Raw genomic sequence first — 22,576 nt, 5'->3', positions numbered from 1 at the left:
ACACGGACCATTATGTTTTTCAAGACCATCATATCTGAAATAGGATAGCAAGAGCGCTTTGCATCAACTATATAACAGACCTGCCAACCTTAAAATATTTTTGACCATGTGAGTGTTCAGAGAAAGGGGGTTGCCCTTGGCAAGGGTTGGGGGCCTTTGGACACCCTGCTCTTCCTCAATAGCCGCTACCTGCCTTCCCCACCCCGCCTCACCCCCAAATTAGCATTGTCACATGAGCTACAAACCTATTCTATGAAAGGGTTTCCAGCTCACCTCTTCTCCAGGTAGTCATGCGATGAGTGTTAAACCCTGTGTCGCGTGGCAGTTGACAGAACTGGTGTAACAGAGAGGTCCCACAAACATATTTCTTCGAATACAACTGCAAACTGTATGGTGGTATGTTGTTCACTCATTGTCAGATTCTTTCGCAGCTCAGTTCTTCTTCCACGTCATCTTAAATTCTGATTAGAGATGGGTAAAGTTGCAAAGCTTTTTCTCATGAGCTTTGGGTAGTTTTATCAAAAACTACGAAAAATCTGTGAAGTTTTTAAAGTTCTTAGAAAGTTGGGCTTTCATGTGAAAAGAAAGCTTTGAAAGATGTCCAGGTGACTACAAAATGCGTGCAAGTTACTGGTGCAACCTAGTTTCAGAGTACTAACAAGAAAAAGCTAGGCCGGGTATACTCACGCATAGAAGATGCTTGTGAGACATTGACACAATTTGCATTCAAAGTGTGCACGAGAAAAAGCTAAACAAGCTATGCACCTTCAAAATGCTCGTGAGTTACCAGTGCCAACTAAATCACAAGAGAACCTTATGGGAATGTCAGGGAAAGCAGGACATTTTGGAACATACATCTAGGCAAATAATTGGGAATGACATAAGACGCGTGCATATTAAAACTTTACACACCCCTAATTCTGGTGTGACTGCCATCACCACCGAGACCTCTAAACATGTAACACTGCCATAAGGGTGCTACTTATGTCCCTGACAACGTACTTCTTAAGAAAGAGAACCATGTCCACGACTGCTTTTCACTGAAACGAACTTTCCTGTTGTAAAGTATTTGTGAACACGATGGGTCATATTTACTAGAAACTGGCGGAGCGTGGTGTTACGTCAACATTGGTAACGCCGTGCTCAGTCAGTTTCAAAACGCAGGGATGTTCCATATTTACAATATGCGGCACCCACCTGCTTTTTCCTTAGCACTGGCACTAAAGAAGGTGCTTAGCGCCAGCATAGGCACCCATGCGCCAAGTTGCAAGGGTGCCTGCGCTGCAGGAGTGATTGTTTATGTGCAAGAAGGGACACCTTCCTCCACATAAACAATATTTACAGGCAATTTGCTATGCAGCACACATGGGAAGAGCAAAATACGAGTAGATCACATGCTTAACCCCTGCAGCGCGGCGCGGATTCCCGCGCCACGCTGAAGGTTCGTTGCGCGGGCGGGCTCATGACGGAACGGTTCCGTCATGAGCACAGCCCAACCGACGCTCATGACGGAACCGTTCCGTCATGAGCGCCGAAGGGGTTAAGGCCAGATATTCCCTGGTGAGATTATTGGTGTTGCCCCATACCTTGTAAATATGGGGCAGCATCAAAAGCCAATGGGTGTTGTGGCAGAACATCCAATGCAACACCTATTGCATGCCCCGTTCATGCTAAGTCCTGCATGAATAGGGTCACTATTTACAAGGCGGGGATAAGCCACGTTGTAAATAAGGCAAAGACTTAGCACCACCGGAACGTCGCAAAAAGTGACCTTCTGGTGGCGTTAACTCCTTGTAAATATGTCCCCATGTATTTAAATATTTCTGTGCGGTGATGTGGATAAAGACATCCATAAATGGGCTGCTGCCAACATTATGTTGTTTCTTATGGTTTGAGTGCTCAGATTCTGTAAATCTTATCAGAAAGTATGACTATTGGTTCACGGTTATTGATACTATGTCAGTCGGTATCAGGGAGGACTCAGTGGGAAGCATGCCTGTTTCTCCTCACTCCTCATTCAGGTAAGATTTACGTTAAACACACTTTTAATGGGCATGGACTGTTAGACCTCGAGTTTTACATGTTTATTGAGTCACCTTTTTTTGAAAAGGTGGTACCACTATTTCTTGACTGGAAGGGTTATACAGTGGCACAGGATGCAATTTATTCTTAAATTACCCAGATATTGAGTTGACTTTTTACCTTTTACCATGGCAATATTGGTATGGTATTTTAGAAAGAACCTAATACGCTTTATTTTTAAGAGTTTTTGTTGCTCGTGCATAGATTGGAATCTGATAGCATGGCTGTTATCAATTATCCCTACTTTTTGTGTTTTACAATAATTGGATAGCAAACATGGCTGCTGTGCAGTTATATGGTTTCAGGCGCATTTTTATTTAAATTCCATGAATTAAACAAAAATCCAGTGCAATGTTTCATATCGTATCAAAGAGAAAATTCACTATGGTAATTCACATCATTACATCCATTAGATCCTAGTGGTGTTCCAAATTTCGGAGGGATACATATCATTTGAATGTCCACTATGGTCCATTTCTAATATCATTAGACAATTTGTGTATGCATTTTGGGGGTTCATTCTTTATTGTAGGCCCCCCTTTAAAGAAAGTGGGGACTCGGTACAAGCATCCTTGAATAAACATTGAAACAGCACAAGGGACAGGGTACCTCCACCTTGAACTATATAGCTATGCGGCGGGACCCGAAAAGGACCCCCTGGGAATAAATAATTTTAAACAGCTTATTTTGCTGCAGGTTTCATGGATCTTGGTGCCGGGTCCATGACCCTGATACATGCAAATCGTGGCTTGGGGCCACTAATCTGATGCAATCTTCATGTTTGGGGACCTCAACCATGGGCCAGCTTTATAGCTCAAAAATTGTTTGCAGCGGTGATTGGCCACCAGCAGTAGGGTGGAAAACTGTTGGATGTAGTGAATCCCCCAAAATTACCGAAAAAACCCAGAGTGCAGTTATGGTTAGTTTTGATTTTAAGATTTAAAAAACCTCCGAAATTGACAGAAAAAATACAGTTAAAGGGCACTTGTGGATATATATTAAAAGTTAAAAACCACTGAAAATTTCAGGTTTAGACTAGAATCACTATTCGTACAGCAGCCACGCAAACCATGACTTAAACACCAAATGCAATGCTTATGACCTTACTTTATATATATCACTACATATCAACATCTAAAAGCACAACACATGCCCAAACCAATAAATAATAATTCATTCATAGACTTCTCTTTCATACATAGGGGCTCATGTCAATGTTGGTCGTAGTTCCCTCTGACCGACATTGCAGCGGATGCGGAACCGACTGACCTCCGGTTGGTGGTCTTGAAACCACAATTAGGATGTGACTGCACATGGTGCAGTCGCAAACTTCCATTTTACAATGAAAGCTTGTGCGGTGGTCTGAAACTGCCCTCAGCACAAGCTCCCATGGCAAAATGAAAGTCTTTTCACATCCCTACACCGTGTGGCAGGCACCTCACGGCCACAACCGTAGGGCCTGGGGAGAAGGGGACTCTGCTGGGGTCCCCAAAGTCTCTCGCTGATAGCCGTTCCATGTCAGAAAGGCCGACATGGGACGGCTGTGGGAAACCAACATCATAATCCCGACGACGGAAATGCCGCCCTGAAGGCATTCTGTGTGGCTTACGACTGGCCGAAGGGCTCCTTGATCCTGTCGGAACCCAGCTGGTTTCCCTGGCTAGTTTGCACTCTGACCGCCGACATTATAATTAGGCAGTCAGAATGTAAACCTACCAACGAGCGGTCGGAGGTGCACAGACTGACATCGTAATTAGGCCCATAGTGTTAAGGGTAATGTGGTATATAATCTCATCTGTAAGATTATTTCTGACATTTGTAATTACTTTGCAAGTAGGGTAAGTATTACATAACTTTTAAGTGTTTTTAATTTAAGTATATCTGTGGCCGCGGATTGGCTAATGGCTGCCTTTGCAAAAGTTAAAGGCAGCTATCTTGTTTTCATCTCGAGTTATCTGGTATGCTATTCGAAGTATTATGTTTGGTATTTTTTCCCAAACCATACCTATTACCACTTTAGTAAAGTAGGTATGGAAAAATATTTGTAAGTTGATATGTATATATAAAAATAATTAGAAATACCATATAAGACACTGTATTTTAATAATATAATGTGCTTAAGAATTTCTTCAAATTTTTACATATTGAAATATGCACATATGTGTATTAAGGAGTGTGTTACTTAGTAACAATGAGCGCTTTACTTAAAAAAAAACGCAGTTCACTGTAGACTGGTTTAAAAATATAGAAAAATTAATAAACCAAAATGTTAACCACAGAAAACATATTTTGGTATCACAGTACTCCTGTACTACTCAATAGCTTTTAAAACAAATATCTAGAAATGTACAAATTTCTTGTGCTACCTATTACCACATTTGTAAAGAGGTAATAGTTAGGGCAAAAATAATAAACCTAATGCTTGCCTGCATTGGAAGGAGTAACGCACAGCACGGGGAAAGTGTACCTAAAACAACATTGTCTGCCTTTAAATTTTGTAAAGCCAATGATTACCTAATCAGCTAATGACTTGTGATAACTATGTCTGGAGGAAGCACCACGAAATTCTCACAAAAATAAAGCAATAACAAATATTACTAACTTTAAATACATTAAAACTTATAAGATTAATACATTACTTAACTGCACTACACAAAATAAACATGTGAACACCATAATATTTAATCCAGCCGATTTTAAACAAAATACGACTCCTGGTTTTTGTGCAATGCAAAATGTAAAAGTGCATGTTAAATATATTTGGTTTATGGTTTTGGGACCCCTATTTTTCCCTTACACCCCCTTCAGCCAACCATCCAAAAATGTTATTTCTTCCGGAATTAAACCAGTGGGAGAAGTCTGCTAAAATTTCTGAAACGGGTGCAAATTTATTATGGCATAGAATTTTTAAAAATCCATAGGTCGATAATATATACAATTTTCAAAACAAAAACGTTCACCTATTAATACTTCATGAATGTGGTAATAGGTTGATGAAGTGTTCTCTTCAATAAAGTTGTGTAGGAATTCAAATAGACCAGGAGTCTTCGCTCTTTCAGTAGATTAATTGCAGCCACAAGGATAGGCAAGGATACAGGTGAAGAGGGCTCAAGGTGGCTGCTACAACTGCTAGAGAAGCAATTCCATCCTCTAACCCAAACATTCCAAACATGTAAAACATAGAATACTTTAGAAAAGTACAATGTAACATTCTAACATTTATATGTAAAATAAGTGCACTGAGAAATGATGCATAGACACCACATATCTCCCTCCTTTTAACAGAAAAAGGAAGATTACACATATGACAAAGCTGTAAACAAAAATCCTTATTGGACATACCTACTTGGAATCCTCCTAATTCTTGAACTCCTTCTGACCTCAGGAGAACTCTCATCAAAATTTACCACTGGATTATAAACAGGATTGATTCTGGCCAAACGACCAAAATTCCACCATTGACCATTCTCTAATTTTGCACTGTTACCTTTAATTATGATTATACGTGCAGGATCCCTGAATTTAGATTTACCTTGTTGTAACAGCAGAGGGTCCTTGACACGAACCAGGTCACCAACAACAAAATTGACTTCTTTCTTGGAGACAGGCACGGAGAATTTATCACATCTCCTAACACTATCTTCATCACTACGATTTTTAGCAATGAACGAATTCTCTGTAACATCACACTTATTCAAGCAATTCAGCTTCCAAAATGGATTGAGCGTAGATACCACTTTCCTCCCTCTCATCAACTCAAAAGGAACACAACCAGATACAGAGTGAGGAGTAGTCCTATATGCCCATACTACGTCTCTAATAGCAGACTCACAATCTACTTTAGCTTTGATGGCACTCTGAATGCATTCAACTAGAACCCTATTGAATCTTTCAACTTTGCCATTCGCCTGAGGAAAGTACAAAGGAGTGCATAAATGCTTGATGCCCATCTTTGTCAAAAAATCTTGCATGAGTTGTGAAGTAAACTGAACCCCATTATCAGTAAGTAATTCCTCAGGTGTGCCCTCTCTGCTGAATTGAAGAAATCGAATGACAGACTTGGTATTTGGTTCAGAAACACCTCTGACCTCTACCCACCTGGATAAATGATCGATTAAAACTATGAAATATTTCATACAATTGGGTAGTACATGAAATGTTCAAAGAAAGTCTACTGCGACCTTTTGCCACACTCTGTTGGGAGAAATTGAAGGTTTGGGAGATGGAGAATTTGTGACCAAATGTTTGTCACTGTATAAACACTGTGTACAATTAACCTCTTGAGTGCCCATGACGAGATGGTCTCGTCATGGGCCGCGGTTGCGCTGTGCCCATGACGAGACTATCTCGTCATGAGCCCCGCCCGCTAATGAAACGCCCGGCACAGGGCGTGGAAAGGGCGGGGCACTCAAGGGGTTAAAAACAAGTGCTTCCACATCTCGATCAACAGACGGCCACCAAAAATCATTACGAACTCTGCGCTTGGTAGCAGTCATACCCAAGTGACCTGAATGTGCCGTTTCTAGGATTCTTTGTCGAAAACAAGATGGAGGGATCAATTTACCTTCTCTAACTAAAAGATTACCTTCAAGAGATAACCTTAAAAAATGGTTGTAACTCAGGTTCAAAAGATCTTTCCTTAGGCCAACCTTTCACTACAAATTCCATAACTTGTTTACGTAATGAATCACTTTCTAATGCTTTATGCCACTCTACCATGTCAGAACAGATTACGGTGTTGTCAATGCTAGCAATAATACATTCTTCAATTTCATCTTCTGAAGCATTAGACCTGTCCACCTGCACAGGATGTCTGGATAAAAAGTCAGCCTTAATGTTTTTTCCTCCAGCTATGTATTGTACAATAAAATAGAATTCTAAAAGCTTGGTGGATAACCTGACTAACCTACCGGTTGCTTTTTTGATTTTGTTGCCAGAAAGGATATCCACTAAAGGTTTGTGATCGGTTCTCAAACAAAATTTTCTCCCCCATAAGTATGGTTTAAACTTCTCAATTCCCCATACACAAGCAAGCAGTTCTTTCTCAATAACTGAATACCTCAGTTCAACATCTTTCATGCGTCTGGATGAAAAACCAATTGTAAGCTCATTGTTGCCAGACATTTGCGATAAAACAGCACCCATGCCATAAGAACTGGCATCCACAGTAACAAATGTATCACACCCTTCCACGTATGCTTGAAGAGAAGGTGCAGAAAGGATGCTCTCTTTGATGTGCTGAAAATGGTCTTGACAAGTGGCAGTCTATATGAAATCAGAGTTTTTCTTTAAAAGACTTCTGAAACATTCAGTGAGACTTGCAAAGTTCTTTATGAACTTGGAGTAAAATTCGCAAAGCCCAATGAACGATCGAAGTTGATCTTTGTCAGTTGGGTGAGGTGCATTGACGATACCATCCACAATACTGGGTTTAGGTTTAACACCATCTTTGGAAAGGACATGTCCTAAGTATTCAATCTCATTTACTAGAAAAATGCATTTATCTTCTCTGACAGTAACATGATTGTTTTGCAAAACGGTGAGTACTTTTTCAAGCACAACGTTGTGTTCTTCTTTTGAAACAGTGTGCACCAAAATGTCATCTTGAAACACAACTACATTAGAGATATCTTTAAATAGATTACTCATGACTTTCTGAAACACAGAAGCAGCTGACGCCAAGCCAAATGGCATCCTACGAAACTGGAAGGTACCATCAGGTGTAACGAAAGCTGTGAAATGCCTAGAAGACACATCCAGTTCCACCTGATGGTACGCCGCTCGTAAATCCAGTTTGGAAAACCATTTGGATTGGCCGACAGCAGTGATTAGGTCCTCAATGCGGGGTAATGGAAAGTTTTCTACACAAATTGCGTTGTTGATGGAGCGCAAGTCAATGCATAGACGAAGTTCGCCATTTTTCTTTTTGGCCAAAACGATCGGAGAAAGCCATAGAGTGGCATCTACTTTCTCTATAATGCCATCCTTCTGCATGTTGTTTAACATTGCAGACAGTTCACTTCTAATACTGTGAGGGACATTGCGTAGTCTATGTTTGACTGGTTGCGCACCTTCTTTAATCTTGATGGTGTGGCAAACATTTTTAATCAAGCCAATTTTGCCAGAAAATACATTTTTAAATTTCTCTTTCCAAGTTGAATGGTCAGATAGTGAATTGGTAAGAGAAACAGGATGTTTACAAGTGCACTGAGAAATGATGCATAGACACCACAGTTGATAACAATAATAAAATGTAATAATTAACTATATGTAACACCCTAACACAGAAGTCAGCCAAATGCTGACCATACAATAATGCAATTTTGTCATAAAAACAACATAGCTAATTTTTAACTTTGGTAAACACAACCATCAACCAATCACATCACCAGTTCTAAGCCCCATGTACTGTGGTATACCATGAACTTAGCACAGTATACCATAGCACAATATGTAACTACTTTATATACATTGTATACGTTTACAATTACTTACACTATTTATATATACAGCCAGAAAAATAACATTTAGATAATAAAATTCATATTTTTCAAATATAACATTCACATGTTTTAACATAATTTAATGGTACCTTTCATTTTAATTACTCACTCCACTTTACACAACTCTAGTGTATAAGAGTTGACTTTATGCCACTGCATTCTACACTATTTACTGTATGCCACTCCACTTTACAACACTCCAATATACGGCAATAAATTCTATGATAATCCACTGTATGTTACTCCACTCTACTCCACCCAGCTCCATTGCCTGCCACCTCAGTGTACACCACTATACTCTACCTTATTATACTGTTTACTACTCTATTCTCTTACACTTTCGTATATGCCAGTTTATTGGTCTACCCTACATTGTATCTCTTGCAACTGTATGCTATTTCACTGTACACAACTTCACTTTACGCTATTCCACTTAATGCTATTCCTCTATGCCCCACTTTATGATACGCTACTGGAGTGTACACTATTCCAGTGTATGCTACTCCACTCTACGGCACTCAGTTCTTCAAAAATGCAACATACACCACTGCAGTGTACCACAATGTACTGTATGCTATTTTACTTTACAAAATTGCATTCTGCATCACTCCACTATGTCACGAGACTGTACGATTCTATAATGAACCCTATTGAACTGTGCGACACTCTACTGTAAGCTACTCCACTATAAGAAACTTCAATGTACGTCTCAAGACTTAACACCAGTAAACTATACTTTATTAAATTAAACACTACTTAATTGTACTCTACCCCACCGTAAGGCACTTCACTTTTGGCTACTCCAGTGTATGCCATTGCACTGTACCCTATTACACTGTACACCACTGTAGTGTACTCTATTCTGCTCTGCCCCACTGCACTGTATGGCACTTCAAGATAAGCCACTCCACTTTACGCAATGTACTTTACAACACTACACTGTACAACACAAATTTACGTAAATCCACTGTACATTACTCAACTGTACGCGACTCCACTGTATAGCACTCCACTGCACCCCATTCCAATGTACGCTATTCCAGTTCATGCCACTTCACTGTACGACATTCCACTGTACCCCACTCAACTATACGCTACTTTATCATATGATATTCTAATATATGCCCCTGCACTATACAACGCTCCACTGTATACCACTGCACTGTACGCCACTACACTCTATGCCATGGCAATATATGCCACTCTACTGTATTTGACTTCAGTGTACAGCACTCCACTGTATGCGACACCACTCTACGTCAGTTCGCTGTATGCCATTCCAGTGTACGCCACTCTAGTATACCTGATTCCACTTTATTCTTACCCAGTACACTTAATAACATTATCCTCCGCTATATTCTAACACACTCAACTTAATAACACTCCACTCCACCACACAAAAAGATACCACACCCGGTTAGAAAAATAGACCTTAATTTATAGGACAAAACAAGACCAAAATGAAAAACATCCAATAAGTATAAGCAGAGGTATGAATTTATAAAGAATAAACTGAAATGTGGTGCCTAATGGCATAAAGCGCCAACTGGGACTATCTGGTTGCACTAGACCAGGTGATATCCAAAAGTTCAGGCACACCATGATGGAGCTCGGGTCATATACAGGGACCGGCCATGGCCCACTGAAACAGTAATTTGGTTACCGGTTGCATCGAAGTCGAGGATGAGATAGAAAGAGCAAAGGAGATGATGCATTGAGCCTCAGGATGAAGGTGATGCATCAGCTCTGAGCCACACAAAGCTGGAGATGAATCGGGAATGGATGCAATGTGCCGCGCCATCAGCGATGGGATGTCCTCGATCCTCACAGCAACAGCGGTGCATTGGCATCGACAGAGATGCGATGTCCTCTATACTCACAGCAGCGGTGATTCATCAGCATAAACATAGATGTGAAGTACTTGATCTTTGCAGGAGCGGCGATACCTCGGCATTGATGGAGATGCACCGGTTCCGAGTGGTGAAATGACAGCGATGCATGGAGTATGGCAATTTCCGCACTTTAGACCCATTCCCAAGGGCTCAGGACTGTATTGGCACCACTTAGTAGGGCAAGACTGTCAGATGGCAGAGTCCAGGTGATGTAGGCGGATGGGTTGGAAGTTGTTGATGTCCCTGAGACTTCAAACAGGAGGCAAGTCTGCAAGCCGTTGGAGTCACTTTGGTTCTTGGTTGAAGAGATGCAGGCCCAGTCCTTCTCACTCCCAGGCAAGGAGGGCAGAAGGCAACAGGTCAGCACAGCAGAACAGGAGTCCAGCAGAGTGACATTCCATTCAGCAGCACTGCAGTCCTTCTTCCTGGCAGAGTATCCACAGGTCCAGACGTGTACGGAGTTGGTGGTGTCAGATGTCCAATAATTATGCCCAGTTGAGCCTTTGAAGTGGGGTAGACTTCAAAGAGAGGTCTTTGAAGTGCACAGGGTCCCTCCCCCTTCTGCCTTGGTTCCAGCCTCACTACAGGGGGCTATGTGCCCTTTGTGTGGGGACAGGACATAGCCTATTCAGGTGTGTGAGCTCCTCCCTCCCATCATGCTCAGGATGGCCCATCAAGATGTGGATGGTCCATCAGTCACACTTAAGGTCCCTTAGTGTGTGGGACCATCTAGAGGAAGTGCACAAATCCCCGCTGTCACCCACTCCAGATGTGTATCCACAGACAAGCAAAAGGCACCAAATTGTTTAAGTAAGAAAATGCAAATTTTCTAAATGTGTCATTTTCAGAATTAAAATTTAAAACCTAACTTCCCCATAAGTTGGGATTTTAATATGTGATTCCAGAGGCACCATACTTGCGGGTCCCTTCTCTTCTGAATTGAAAATTACACTTATAGGATGTAATAAGTTATGCCAATGTTAACTTAAGAGAGAGGTAAGACTTGCAGTAGTGAAAAATGAATTTAAGAGTTTTTCACTACTAGGACATGTAAAACTGAAAAGTATATGTCCTACGTTTTAAACACACTGTTTGCCAGGTCGACATGGTAGTTCAGAATTGCACTCTAAGGCTCTGAGCTACTGGGTTAAAGGGCTACTGAAATCGGTGGCACAATCAGTGCTGCAAGCCCTCTAGTAGCATTTAATTTACAGACCCTGGGCACATGTAGTGCACTTTACTAGGGACTTATAAGTAAATGAAATATGCCAATTGGGAATAAGCCATTGTTACCATGTTTAAAGTGGAGAGCACATGCACTTTAGCACCGGTTAGCAGTAGTAAAGTGCCCGGAGTCCTAGTCCTAGTCCAGAGTATATATATATATATATATATACATATAATCTTCTGACGATAGCCAGTAGGTAGTTATAGTTAGGACCAACTTTTCCTATAGACGAAGCATTTTTGGTTTTGCTAATAACTTTGTTGCCATTTGATGAATGTTCACGAAATTTCGAAAAATAGTTTTCCACTTACTTTAGCTGCTGTCTGGAAAGTTTTGTGGTGAATCATCAAGGGGGGGGGGCGAGAAATAGGAGGGGTCCCAAAACATTTTATCCCCATGCAATGTCTATTTTGATTTTGCATTTTTTAAAACACAACTACTGACCAAACCGCTGATTGGAATTACACCAAATTTTGCAAAAAGCTAGATCTTGGTCCAGAAAGATCTCTTTTTGTTATTTGGTGTGAATCCCTTCAGTAGTTTTTAAGTTATTAAAGAAAAAAGAAATATAGATATCTAGAGATGCAGATCTATCACAGATCCACTCGCAGAGGATCCACGGAACCAGAGGAAAAACAAGGCTCTGATTGGCTGGCTTCAACCTGACTTGAAAGTTACAGCCGTCATTTTATATATTGAGGAATGGTCCCAGAGTGTGAACATTGAACTGAAATGCAATAGAAGAGGTCAGGGTAGAGGTACTCTGATCCATGAGTGCAATATAGGGGTCTGTGAGGGAACTCTGATGGGCAAGAAAATGCCCCCCAATTTTTTTTTTGTCACATGTGCCTCTCCACAGATTCACCGGTCACCATTTTTTATATCGAGGAATGGTCCCGGTTGTGAAAACGTAAATGAAATGTAATAGAAGGGGTCTGGGTAGTGATGCCCTAACCTCATGGGTGTAATATAGGGGTCTGTGAGGAACCCCAATGGGCAAGAAAATGCCCCAAAATGTTTTTTTGTCTCGTGCACAGCTCTTCAGATCCCCTGCGGCACTCAGCATGGCCCCTGGGTAAAATTGCATTGGATCCGCAAATCCAGACATAAATTTTAAAACAATACACACAGACACTCAGACACCCATTTACAGACCCACACAGATACTCCAAACCCACTCACAGACCTATTCACACACTCATACACCCACACACAGACCCACATAGACACTCACAGACCCACACATACCCCTACTCACAGACCCACTTACAGACACTCACCCACCCACATACTCACCGACTCACACAACCACTCACAGACACACACACTCACAGACCCACACAGACACTCACACACCCACTCACAGACCCCATCTCACACGCACTCACATACCCACTCACACACACACTCACAGACCCACACAGACACTTACACTCCCACTCACAGGACCACACAGACACTCCAACACCCACTAACAGAGCCACTCACACATCCACTCACAGACCCACAAAGACACTCACAGACCCACTCGCAGAAACTCTCACACTCACTCAAAGACCCACTAACAGATTCACACTCCAACCCACAGACCCACTCAAAAAACAAAATGTTACAGGGACGGTATAGATATGAAATAGAATTTAAAAAAACGTGGTAATTCACTAAAACAACAGAGGTTACAGGGACGTTATAGTTAGGAAATAGAGTTTAAAAAAACCTTAGAAATTCACTAAAAAAACAAAGGTTACAGGGATGTTATAGTTAGGTTCAGATTTTACACTCAGAAAATCCTAGAAAATCCGCAAAAATGTGTGTGTGCATATATACATATATGTATATATAGATATGGTAAAGTTAAGGTTACTTCTTGTATTAAGGCATTCAGTGATCTATCACAATACTTTTGTGCTGTGGTATTGAAATTTGTCATTGGTGAAAGCTCTCAGCAGTACTTAATTTGTTGATTAGTGATATGATGATGGATGGATGGATTCACTGATGGATGGATGGGTAGATGATGGATTCATTGATGGATGGAAGGATGAATGAGTGCATAGGTAGGTAGATGAGCAGATGGACTGGTCGATTAAACTTATTGAAGATATTCCCATTTACACCAGCTCATGGTGGTCATTTGCTGGTTGATGGGTCTTTTCTACCAGAAAATAATATTTATTTATGATGAAATAGAATACAGACTGCAGCAAGTTTCATCTGTGCATGGGCTTTCTACCTAAGTAGTAGAATTTACTAAGAACTTTAAAAAATATATCGTGCACTGAAGAGATGGAAACTGGTTTATCACTATCAACTAATCTGCTTCCACTAGTGCCAACCCTGGAAGGTCGCATGGCACCCTTCTTTCTTATCAGTAGCTCCAGGACCAAGGGTCATCAGGTGGAACATGAGGACACAAGTATGGTATCATTAATTCCAATCACAGCCCAGAAAAAACATGTTTTTTGTGTTTGGAGGGATATAAGTGATTAAGAATTGTGGTTGGTAGTTTCAATTTGTGAAACATTGATGGAAGGACAGGAAGGTGGAAGATCCAATGTCTATTTTGTATTCTGAGTAAGAGGAAGCTCAATGGGAGTTGGGGTGTGGTGGAAGAAAAGACATTGGGTATTGTTTTGTATGGGAAGAGTCACAAGGCTTTCATGTTAAGATAAATTCTATAGCAACACAGAAGACCATACGCAATGTTTAATTAGAAACGGCTTGGCACAACCTTGTTGTTGATAGAGAGTGAGACAAAATTCTCTATATGTTCAGTTCCTTTCCAAAATATTGGAGTAAAACATGCAGCAGAATCCTTGCAACAGTATTTATTTTTCCAGGACCCAGGAGTCAAGAGACATGACATCCAGAAATCCAAACTTCAAATTGATGTTTTTATTTTCCATGTTTGCATTGTCTTATTTGTTTTTGTTTAAGTTAAAATATACATGTTGTCTTTGTTCAAGTAGAATCCGAGCAATACTGAATTTCATGTCTTTATGAGATTGATATCTTACTCAAAAACTCACCACTCATATACTAAGAACTCTGAAAGACATCCTGTTCTGGTGTGATGTACAAGTGGTGGAATACAGCTTTCCACTACACTGTCTTTGTCACTAAATATTAGTGAGTGATCCACGGTTCTAAATGTGTTCATTGAACTCAAAAATTGGAAACAAAACAAAGCACAATTTTGAATTATAGTGCCCATTATTCCAAGGCACAAATGATACCCCCCACAAATCCAATCCCAGAGTGAAATTAAAACTGTTATGGAATTTTATTTTAACTTTCAATGTTTGTGTTGTGTATATGTTTTTTATTTAATATAAAATATACTGTGAAATATGTCATGTCTTTGATGTTGGTTTTGGGAAACATACTGAGTTAATCTCATTGAACTTTTCCCCAGGAATTGATGTGCTTGCAATTGGCGGGTCATTATGCTGCTGCACCTGTGTAGTGTTAAGGTCAGTGTGTTTTTCTGATTATAAGAACCATCCATACCATTCCATTAGACAGTCACCGCCATTCATAATGGAATGCATCACAACTCACGTAACATGTTGCAGCCCTGATCCCTGCTGCACATTCTCACAATTTACATTGAAATTAATTAAAAGATGGCGCCGGAGATGAATGACCATACTGTGGGTCTCTTGTGCTCATTTTCATTGACTGAATATTTTGCTGTTAAACAATCAGATGTTGTTTACTTATTGAAGTAATATGTTACCTGTATTCAAAATGACATTATGAAGTCACATAGAGTGGATGTGAGTGCACCCTCAAGTTGGAGCACATAAACGATTAAGACCAAGAGGCTTCTTGGCTTTTGTGAAAATCATGGTGTTACAATGGATCTGCAATCAGACGTACACATCATGGTAAATAATACCCACAGACCTAAGTTCACATTTTCAGTATGTAACAACCTGTTTCAGGCCTTCAAAGCAAAAAGAGTGTTTCTATGAAAGAAACAAGGTAAAATCAGAAACATTTTTAAAATCCTTAAAAAGTGGAAAGAATTGTTATTTGAGAGTTATCCAGTTTAATATGACAACATTGTGTTAATTTTTTATAGATCACAATTGTTTGATGCACAGCTGTATGCCACAAGTCAATGGAGATGAACACTACAATTCAGGAATTTAGATATCTTTACACAGAGAAATCTAAATGTATCACCCTTTCATAATGCGTTATTTGTGAATTTTAGCAGGTCTGATTACAGTGCGAATATTCTGGTACATTCTTAATATACAAAATAAGACAAGTTCTTGATAAAGTTTTTAAATAGCACATTATCTGACAATATATATCAAATTATACAAAAAATGTACCTATCAAGATTTTCAGATCAAATAAAGATGCAATAAGTAGCAGTGATTATGTTTGTTGCTAACATGTTGGAGACACAAAAAAGAGCCTTATGCACACATTTATTTGCAAAAATTTGACTTGCAAGGCAAATGTAAATTTTTACAAGTAAATTGACTCTCAGGCATGTGAAATGGGTGGATTATGTTTTCCAGGGACAAAAAATGCCTGTGAGTTTGCCCACCACAAAACACTTCCATGTTTTGGGTATTTTCATTTTTTCTCTGATTCCTTCCAACCCTGCAAAATGGTGAAAATATAATCCTTTCCAGGGTGGGTAGGATATCAGAACATCCAAAAATTTGTGAATTAGGGGAAAGAGTATGCCGGTGGGAAAAATATGTATATCATGGATTTTAAAAAAAGTTAACAAAAACATTTTTGGCAGATTTTTAGACAAGCAAATAAACCGTGTTATATCTGTTCATCCAAAAATGGGATCCACAAATGCCCTCCAGAAGCACAGGCTTCTACTATACTTCTTAAACTTTTGTGAAATACCTTAAGCAAGAAGTCGGCACTCATGAGAAGTCACAGACCTGTAGGTTCAGGTATCTGACTTTCCTTTACATTCCAGCTCAACATATCACTTCATTAAATATTATTGCATTCTGATTGATACCCAAAGGCTTCCAATATATGCTGCTGACTTGAGCCTACTCAGTGTGTCGCATATGTGAAGGGTAGATACTACTCCCTGAAACAAAAAATCAAAACAAAGAATGAGGACACAGGATCTATTAATTAGGCATTTCAAAAACAATCAATACATGTTCAAGGGCCATTCGATTAAAAATAAAAAATAAAATATATTCAATTTCTAATATGCACGGAGCCTCAGGACACATGACATGCAAATTGTACACCAAGTTTATTCCATGCAATTTAGACCATGACTGGCATTGCAGTGTGACAGTACTTCTTGTTTGAGGGACACTCACTATATTGCAAGGTAACTTACAAATATGCAGCCTGATGCTGCGGACTTTAATATTAAAGTACTTGATTCCAATATCTCATGGCAATAATTTAAAATAGGGTTAATGATTCACTTCGGAGAATGTGTATGTTACTATAATACAGTAAAATGTGTACATTGCATAATTTTAACTCTACTTCAGTGCTTCATTTGGGTTAATCAGTGACAATTCAGCACATTACCTGGTTTAGCACACGTTCCATCTTTCATCGCTCTGTGAAACACAGCTGTACCCTTGCTTGTAAATAAGCCACCTTTGTAACTCAGTGGAGCTTACAGCTTATAGCAAGTTCTTGCTGGGTATAGGGAACAGTACTCAAAATGTTTAACCTAGAAGTGGGTGGAATGCAAGGGAGTAGTCAGAAAATTAAAATACACCACACTTTAAAAATACCTCTAAGACACGGAGGAAGCAAAGACACTGAGTCCAGCCGTCCCTACAAGCTTTCAGGATGGGGGCTGTTGGTGCTGGGCTGGGGCGATTGATCTACTAAGAACGTTTTGCATTTTTAAAACAAAAAATTAAATATTGTAATTTGCAGCAAATGTTTTAACGAATGTGTTTCAAAATTAAAAAGGGGTTCCTGATGGTTTTGAAGGAGCATCCATAATTTCTTTTTTAAATCATAAAGTACTGTCAATGAGCTATTGCTGACCTACACTAAGGTTGAGTCTTAGGGGGTTTCCTTCCTTTTTTCCCCTTTCTACCTTTCCTTTGTTCTTTCTTATGCTCTTATTTCTTTTCATCAGCTCCATGGGTTCCATTCTTTCTCTCTCTCCTTCTTTCTGTCTCCCTCGCTCAGGCTCCCTGTCACTTTCTTTCATTTCTCTTTTCCTATCCAATAACTCTATTGCCATTGACTGTCCACCTCTTATCCCTGTCATGGTATTCTGGTGAAGTTTTATCCATGAGCTTCCTCATATGTAGCCGACAGGAGCACAATGGGGCCCAATCACAGCCCCGCTGTAGCTTCTTAATCGGGGATTTCTTTACACTGGTGAAATGAAACCCAATGCAAAGTTGAGGACTTTGACGTCAGGCTGCACGGATTGCTGTTTCCCTGCTACTGCTCCTCAGCCCTGAGCCCTGAATGTCAGTGAGGAAACAAAATAGCCACCCTCAGCAGCTACGCCAACTCTGTTCGGTGCTGTCTGAAGTCCGCCTTGGCTCTTACAGTAGTGCGGCAAGGTGCGATGCCAGTCACTGCTGGCAGCATGTGTGGCTGCTAGATGCATGATTGGGACCCTACATTGCAGCAGGAATATTTCTGCTGCGGTGCAGAGCCCATGACTTTTTAACACTTCATCAGCTTTTGGAAGGCAAAGCTGGTGACCTTGTGTGATCTGGGACATGGAGAGCTCACACACCCCTAGCTTAGGCCTGTCTCTTCAATTTCTGCTGCTCATTTTAGATGGATGGACTTATGAGGTCTGAAGAAATAATGTGTATATACCTTTGTTGTACTAAATATATTGAAGCAATGACATTTGTTGTACTGAATGGCTCTTTAAACAATGCCTAAATGTTATAGTGTAAAAAATTACGTGTGCTTTTCTGCAAATTATATGACATACCCCACCACGTAATAAGACATTGTCAGTATGTTTTAGCTGTGAATATCATCTGTTTCACCATGCTCAAGTCACACATAATCAACACACCTCCCTCATACTTCTCACCCCTACAACTTGCAAAACATCCTTTGAATTTGCATGTATTAAGACCTTATCGTTCGAATGTTATCATACATAGCTTCCAGTATAATGCTTACTTGACATACTCACGACTATGTATTTGCAGTTTCTGCTCACCTAGTTAACGCTGTTTCACTCTTCCATATTACCGTATTATGGGGCATATTAACAAACCAGGTGATAAAATTATCGCCGCTTTAGCGGCAGAAAACTGCCGCTAAAACGGCGATAATGGACTTGATAATATGCTCTATGGAATTCCAATTGAAGCCCGTGTTAGATGTGCTTTACATCTAACATGGGCTTCAATTGGAATTCAATAGAGCATATTATCAAGCCCATTATCGCCGTTTTAGCGGTAGTTTTCTGCCGCTAAAGCGGCGATAATTTTATCGCCTGGCTTGTTAATATGCACCTCTGTTTGAATCTTCTTTTTAACGTTTATATTTCTTTTCTGAAAGTTACTGTATATATTCAGCGAGTTCATCAATTATGTTTTTACATAGCATGGGTAATGAGATCAAATATGCCACCAGTGATGCCATGAGTGGTTTTCTTCAGTGACGTGATTTGCAGCTGCGGATCCGCCCCCCACTCACCCAAATCCCCCCCCCCCCCCTTCAGGACAGGAGGATGTCAGGATGAAAAATAAAATAATGATGAATTCCCATTTTATTTTTAAACTCGGGCCCAAATAAGAGGGGCGACTCTCCTCCGCTCCAACGGAGGAGCCACCCCATGTGATTTGTGACGTTAAGCGTGACGCTTTTGGAAAATCACTTAAATTATTAAAATTACGCTACTTGTAACCTATTAATTTCCCAAGGGTTGTAAGTTTGAATGGTTCACTGAAAGTCAAATGTGGTTTTCCATTCTGTTTCCCAACTTATTCTAGAGTTTTAAAAGTAATGTTTCTCTGATATAATGTATTCAGTAAAAGTTAATTGCATTTACAAACCTCCCAGAAAAAACTTTCCCTCTCTTGGCTTATTGTCTATAATCGCATAAGTGACTCCACTGGCCCCTTGCTGTGCCTGAAGTACCAAATTAGGAGTCACATTTGAGTTTGCCTTTGGCTTTTGACCAACAGGTGTATAAATGGTCAATTTCACACAGTGTCTACACACATCTCATCTCAGTTGTAAAAGTCCCTTGACAAAGATTTTGCTGTATAGCGACAGGTTTCATGCCTTGAAAGAACAACGTTACCCGCTGCTTTTATAAGAAATGAAAGTGCACCCCTCTGACCTGTTAGACAGGCACCCACAAGAGTGGGCACAATCCCGGACTGTAATAAATAATGTGGTGAATGAATATGTGCAATGAGGCGGCCCTGTATCCTTAGGACTCGAACATTCAGATCGACAGTTTCAAATAATATCTTAAAATATAGAAATTCTTGTTTAGTAGAGTCTTCAGTCTACCCTATTAATGGTAATGAAATTTAAGAATCAATACATTTAATAAAGAACTACTCAAATTAAGAGTAACAATGTACAAAGATATGCAACAATTTATATTATTATGCACTCCGGTAAAAGAAGCATTCAAATGTTGTTGATTGTTACACAACACAGGTACTATGGTGATAAATACAAGTGATGGTTGGCAAGGTGCTTGTGAATCCTGTAGGTGAAAAATAAAGTGACTAGCTACTGTTCAATTAACAATAGAGCTTTTGGCTAAAACGACTAGAAGGCGACAGCAAAAGTTAATTGAAGACAAAATAGTCATCTGAGTAAGGATTAGATGAAAAGAACAGCCAAAGGAACATATGTACCTTTTAAAGCCTATTTGATTTGCTGGAGAGTGGACTTCATCAGGACAAATAGGTTTCCATTTAGGAGTTGCTCTCCTTTAATGGGTGATAAATATATTTGTCTAATGAGGAATCACTTCTGATAATGACACCAAGGTTTTCAACTGATTTATTGGGAACAATGAAGGTTCTGTAAGGAGGGTAAGAAGAAGGCTTCTTAATTTTTAGGAGGCAGTTTTTCTAGGAGTTTGAAATAATCTTTGTTGTCAGTAATTAAATTAACTGATCTTTCTTCCAAAATTGAGGCATCTAATCTTCCTATCATGGCTGGACTGGGACAAGAAAAAATGCCCGAGCACTAAAATAAAAGCGGTTCCCGTTAGTGAATTAGAAAATTTAAAAAGCGGCTCATGTTGGAAAATTGGAGAAATTATGAACTTGTAAAGACATGCTGTGTAGGTGTTTTCCAAGGTATGGAAGACTGCCTGGATTTGAGCTTGCGGCAGGTAATGATTGTTTTAATATCAAGGAATCAAAAATAAAAACCAGCCTAGCTGACCATAAAACAGACCCTCAAACAGCCCAAAAAAACTGGTCCACTCTCTGATCTATCAGACTAGCCCACCAACCACGGCCTGAGTGCCCCATAGGCCAGTCCGGTCCTGCTTCCTATCGAGCCAAACTCAGTGTAGTCTGAATGAAAGTGTTCATCGCTGCACTTACCCCTGAGCTGCTGAACATCTAATCCAAGAATGCCTTTGAACCGTGGTCCATTTAGAAGTCAATGATGCCAAAGTGTCCTTCAGCTCAGGGAAGAGCTTGCTTTAGTGAGTAAACCGTTGGTTGGTGCAATAAGGGGAAAAAGAAAGCTGACTTCTCAGTGTGCAAAGTTTTTCAAGCTGTCCTCACTCAAGGATCGTAACACAAGACAACAACAAGACAGCTATTAGCAATAGTTTCTTGCATGTGATCCACTTCTCTATGAAGAGTTTCCTCACAGCCCAGGGTCTACTCTCTCACATTGCATCTTAACGTTTACATGCAACTCTTAGCCCAGGTGATACCAAGATGCTCCTGTACAGTAAGTGCAGGATTTGGAAAAGCACAGAATTCCAAGGATGTCTGTGGCCCATGAACTTGTATAAGAGAGTCTCTTTCCTAAGCCTGAGCAATCAAAAACAGGGGCGTAACACAGGCCCCCGCATCCCCCGCAGTGCGGAGGGGCCCCCAAGCTCCAGGGGGCCCCCTCAGCACTGCACTTCGGCCGGGGAGCTCCTGATAAGAGTCCGGAGGGGGCCCCTCCACGTACTTGCAGGGGGCCCCCCTCAATTATCATTACGCCACTGATCAAAAAATATTCCCTCATGCAGAAACGGTGAAAGATATTAATGTATGTGAAATAATGGAAACTTGAAAACTGAGAAACCAAAATGGAGAAAACCAAATGATAGAAAACCCAATATTAAGGAAAGAAAATTTTAAGGAAATATAAAAAAAAATCGAAGATTAAAGGAAACATTTTTAAGAAAATATAATTTTACAGAAACATCCAAAATCCCACACTTAGGTGAGGGTTAGAGGTGTGAGGGTTCTTGGAGATCAGGGATGGGGAATATGTAGGGGTGATGAGGGTTTTTTAGGTTTCTGGGATAGGTATAGGTTAGAAGTGGTGAGGGAGTTTTTTAGGGCTAAGGCATGGGTGGAGTTTTAGGTGGTGAGATATTTTTAGGGTTCAGGGATGGGTGGTACGTAAGGGTGTTGTGATTTTTTAGGTTTTATGGATGAGTGGCGCTTAGGGCAGGTGAGTGTTTTTGAGGTTTTAAAAGTATATCAGAAAAGGCAACTATTTACATTAGTCACCCTATTAACACTTAAAGAAATGCCTCTCAGTATGCTTTTATTGTTATCTCTTTTGGCTCTATGGGCCTCATGTAGGTAAATAAATTTTACCGTTTCTTAAATACCGAGCCGTACCGAATCGGTAAATTAGAATCGGAAAGTTATATGTAGGTAAAAATTCGGTAACAGTTACCGATTCGGTAACATTCGGTAATC

At 40.1% G+C, this 22,576-nt stretch overlaps 1 protein-coding gene across 5 annotated transcripts in view; it reads left to right on the top strand.

Annotated features, from left to right (window-relative positions):
- Nucleotides 1-22,576, top strand: part of HECW1 (HECT, C2 and WW domain containing E3 ubiquitin protein ligase 1) — a 979,761-nt gene that overhangs the window by 317,357 nt on the left and 639,828 nt on the right. For 4 of the 5 annotated variants that reach the window (XM_085607418.1, XM_085607420.1, XM_085607416.1 and 1 more), the window contains one exon: nt 15,121-15,178. The exons of the other annotated variant lie outside the window; for it this stretch is intronic. In XM_085607418.1, the coding sequence (XP_085463544.1) occupies nt 15,152-15,178 (27 nt within the window). In that variant the 5' untranslated portion in view covers nt 15,121-15,151. The remainder of the gene's footprint in view (nt 1-15,120; nt 15,179-22,576) is intronic. 5 annotated transcript variants of the gene reach the window in all.

The sequence above is a fragment of the Triturus cristatus genome, chromosome 5_2 (assembly GCF_964204655.1).
Source record: "Triturus cristatus chromosome 5_2, aTriCri1.1, whole genome shotgun sequence".
NCBI classification, from domain to species: domain Eukaryota; kingdom Metazoa; phylum Chordata; class Amphibia; order Caudata; family Salamandridae; genus Triturus; species Triturus cristatus.
This window is presented reverse-complemented; position numbering and strand designations above follow the sequence as displayed.